This window comes from Coturnix japonica, chromosome 34, assembly GCF_054131305.1.
Source record: "Coturnix japonica strain WE chromosome 34, WE-NBRP24, whole genome shotgun sequence".
NCBI lineage: Eukaryota > Metazoa > Chordata > Aves > Galliformes > Phasianidae > Coturnix > Coturnix japonica.
Window position 1 is genome coordinate 4,656,986 of NC_140696.1, and position 3,835 is coordinate 4,660,820.

Sequence of the window (3,835 nt, forward strand, 5' to 3'; positions counted from 1 at the left end):
ATTCTATCCATAAAAGCAGCTCAAACAGTGCATCAAAACTGCTCCGGAGCCATTAGCTTCACTTTAGAAATCATCATCCCTAAATTATAGATCTGGTTTTACTGTGGTTCCTCTTATTCTACACAGCGATGGCTAAACCTTCTGCCGAACCACCACTAATCACATCGTGCTGCACAGCAGCTCGGTTTTACTTTAAATATTTAGCTACAGAAAGTGCCACAGGATTTGCAGTGGAACAGCAGTTTAAGAGAACTAATGATGTGGGACTCGCGGGGAAATGGTTTGCTGTCATCAGCTACCCTACTTAAGAGCAATACCTTATCAACCTGAATAAGAAATAAAGGCCAAGAAATTGTGATGCTGGAAATGGTTGAAAAGAAATGCTTATTTTGTAGTTTCTCTGCCAGAAACAGGGCAGTTTTGCTCTTGTTTAATTATATCATGAGTTTAAATTGCGTTTGCTTCTTTCTAGCAACTGCAGCTAATCTGCATGAGATAAATTTCAGAAGGAATTAATAGACAAAGCTGTATGTGGGTCCTTCTCTCCCTTTTCAACACCATTTTCCTCTCTTCTTTCTCTGCAAAATACTTAATCTGTTTTCTAATGATCCTGTGGTTTTACAACAACGCTATAAATGTGTCTTGAGGTAAAATTTCTTCTGCATTTGTAATGTACTGTTCCTTATTATTACCTTAGTTTAAGCGATAACACTGCTGTGCTTTCTAAAAACCGAGTAAATGGTTGATAAAACAACGACCTAAGGGCCTGAAATCCACCTATTTCTGATCACTCAATAAGGAGACATTTTACTTTTCACTCCTCCTCCCTTCTATTTCCTACCAGGTCTATACAGAGCTGCTAAATGTGAATTTCTTTCTACTATTAACAAATGGACTAGGAAACAAGAGGAGACCTAAATACTATTTACTTTGGTAATACAAACTAATAGCTGTAAAGTGCAGTATTGGCTGAGAGTCACGGTGAGTAACTGACTTCCTAAGTGCTGCTAGTGATATCAAAAGACCAAAAAAAGACTGTCCCTTGAACTAAAACAGCTTTAAAACTGTAAATCTTGTGCCCAGCCCCATCCTGAGGAACTTGTGGAGTGAGATCACATCAAGTTTTGCACTCTTTCTTATCTATATGCTCCTGAGATAACTGGGTCACAGAATCAAACACACCCTCACAGAAGGATTAGGGTGTGGGTCCTAATTAATTTCTTGCCAATTTGCAGGTGGGATAATTGCCCTCTGATTTATATACCACTCAGCTTAGCAGAAAGAAAGAAGCTTGGTTTTTTGTCCTCTTCTGACTAAGGGTTTTGCTGATATTCCTGTCTCCTAAAGCCTAGCAGTTCTCTGGAGAAGACTGCCAGCAGGATTATTGCTGTACACCTTCATCATGGGAAATAATATCAGCCACGAGAGCTATTGCAGGAGGTCTGGGAAGCCTGAAAAGCAAGCAGCTGAGCAAGAAAAGGTAGAAGCCGATCCTTCCACTGCCCAGGAGTCTCTGCTGGGGAGCAGTGAGAATCCTCTTCCAAAGGAGAAATCGCTGGATGCTGCTGTGGGGATGCAGAACAAGGAGACAGAAACAGCCTCATCTTCCCTGCAATGCATGCAGGATTCTGTGCCACAGGCAGCAGTACAAAGCATGGAGATGGAAGACCATGGTGAGACCCAGCCCCTTGTGCAAGAGCCAGAAGTGACTGAAACTGAGCCTGCTATAATGACTTCAGACATGCTGATGTGTGCTCTAACTCAGGAGGGTGCTGCAACAGCTCAGCCAGCTGCAGGAGATGCAGAAGTGACAAAAACTGACCTGGCTCTGCAAGCTGCTGGAGAGGTGGGAGATAAAGAGGCAGAAGATGTGGTGACCAACCAGGCAGCAGTGGAAAAACACTCGTCGGTGTACAAGAGATCGAGTGGAAGGCTGTGCAAGCCAAGTCCTCTCTGCAGGTGGCTGAAGAAACTCAAGTCCTCTGCTGAGAAGAAGTAAGGTCAGGACTGAAGCAATTACCACTCAAGAGTGAGGCTTCCTGTGAACTATAAAAGGACTATTAAGTGCCTCCTGGGAGGGGGGAAAAAAAAAAGACTAAGTGTTAAAGTAGAAAGAAAATATTTTGTCATCTTCAAGCTGTATGTCTGCTGTGTAGTTCTGGCTGTTGTACAGGCCTGGGTGCAATATAGAGGGCATCCCATCTGGATGTAAGAGAAAGGGAAACCTGAACTCCAGCTTGTGAGCTTGGCTTTTTCTGCTGCTTGCTGGGCTTTGTCTTTAATAGCTTTCTTTCTGAACCTATGTAAAAGTGCAGTGTACAGATTTCTATCTTTATGGTGCTTCCCATCACTGTTTGACATCCTTTTGCTTGCTTTTAATAACTTGCTCTGTCTGATTAGGCCAAGCTTAGTGCATTAGTATTATCAAACTGAATAAATGCCTTGTAAAAAACACTAAATGTTTACAAACGCATGATGTTAATAGTGGGTGTTGTGTGGGAGGGTTGGTAAACAAGGGGCTCTTGTTTTGCTACTAGAATTGATTGCTTTGTGTATATTTGTTAACAAGTAAATAAAAGCCAGTTTTATTGCCTCAAATCAAGTGTTGACTACAAGTGAAAGGGCATTAAGGGAGGGAGGAGAAATGGGATGCTACAGGCTATCTTCAGTTGCAGATGATGACAACAAGGAGGGTTCCCTGCTGAGCAGGAGAAGCAAGGATGCCAACAGCTTTATCCTCTGGCTGCCTCCAAAGGTAAGGATGCCCAATGTCTGCCCAATGGTCTTCTCCTATTAGAGCATCCCAGCCTGCCTTCAGAAAGCATGTAGGACTCATGTATCTTCCAGGAAAGCTAATGAGAAAACAGCCTGCACTCTTGAAACTTGATGTCAGCTTCCCATGCCTGAGGTAGCCATGCTGCTGTTCCCTGAGTGTAACCCTCTGATTGCTGCTTATGGAAAGACACTGCTATGCAGCGTGTGTGAGACGATTCATCCTATGTCTAGAATACATAAGGAATGGAATGAGTAAACTTCTTATTCTGGTCTTTATTATTCACCACTTTCCCTTACATAAGATACAGTTCAACACTCTGCCCAGCTGTTTCTCATCTTGACAGGTGCACCACCAGCTTACCCAGGGAGAGTAGCATGCTTTAGTAGCATCAACTGCTGTATTGATGTTGCTAATGCCACGTTCAACAAGCTTGGGGTGCACGTTAACGCTTCTCTTGCAACAGAATACAAAGTAAAATAGCTTCAGCATATATATTCCTATACCTTAATCAAAAGCATTTAGCTGTGCAAGGAAAGAAATATATAAGTAGCAAAGCAGCTGTTTTTCACCATGTGCTCAGAAGCACCATCTGGTGTGCTGCCTCTTCTGATGCAAAATGAGTTCCTTGGTTGTTAATGACCTATAAGGATAACATTTGCTTGCTGTAATCTCCAGGTCCCAAAAGAAAATGTTGTAGGGAGTTTTTAAACAGAGTTTAACAAGGTTCACCCCACAAGAAAAAAAAAGCTGGACCATGTGAGCACTTTCCTATATGCATCTGAAGGTCTCATGTCTGCTTGCACCTTCCCTGGATAATAAAAACATCCCTGTTGTCTTATAGAACGTTTTCTTGCTATTTGCATCTATATACTCCCTAATTATCTGCCTTTTAAAAGCATTTGTCCTACTTCCAGCATCAGTGCAGTAGAAGAAAAATGTTCACTGTGTAACTGTAGAAAATGTCCCACCCATAAGTAACAAGCTGTTGGAGGTTCAAAAGATGCTTCCTAGAAGGATAAAATACTGCCAACAAGCAGCACCCCTAAAACTTACTTACAT

The 3,835-nt window shown here is 42.2% G+C and overlaps 1 protein-coding gene across 1 annotated transcript; it reads left to right on the forward strand.

Moving 5' to 3' along the window:
• The first annotated feature begins 1,280 nt into the window (after positions 1–1,280).
• LOC107324099 (uncharacterized) lies at positions 1,281–2,598 on the forward strand. The gene has a single exon (XM_015883793.3). The coding sequence runs from the start codon at positions 1,403–1,405 to the stop codon at positions 1,997–1,999; it is 597 nt and encodes a 198-aa protein (XP_015739279.2). The 5' UTR covers positions 1,281–1,402; the 3' UTR covers positions 2,000–2,598.
• The last annotated feature ends 1,237 nt before the right edge of the window (positions 2,599–3,835 follow it).

Bases quoted from the DNA above. Each gene is read 5' to 3' on its own strand.
- LOC107324099 (XM_015883793.3), top strand. From the start codon at position 1,403: ATGGGAAATAATATCAGCCACGAGAGCTATTGCAGGAGGTCTGGGAAG.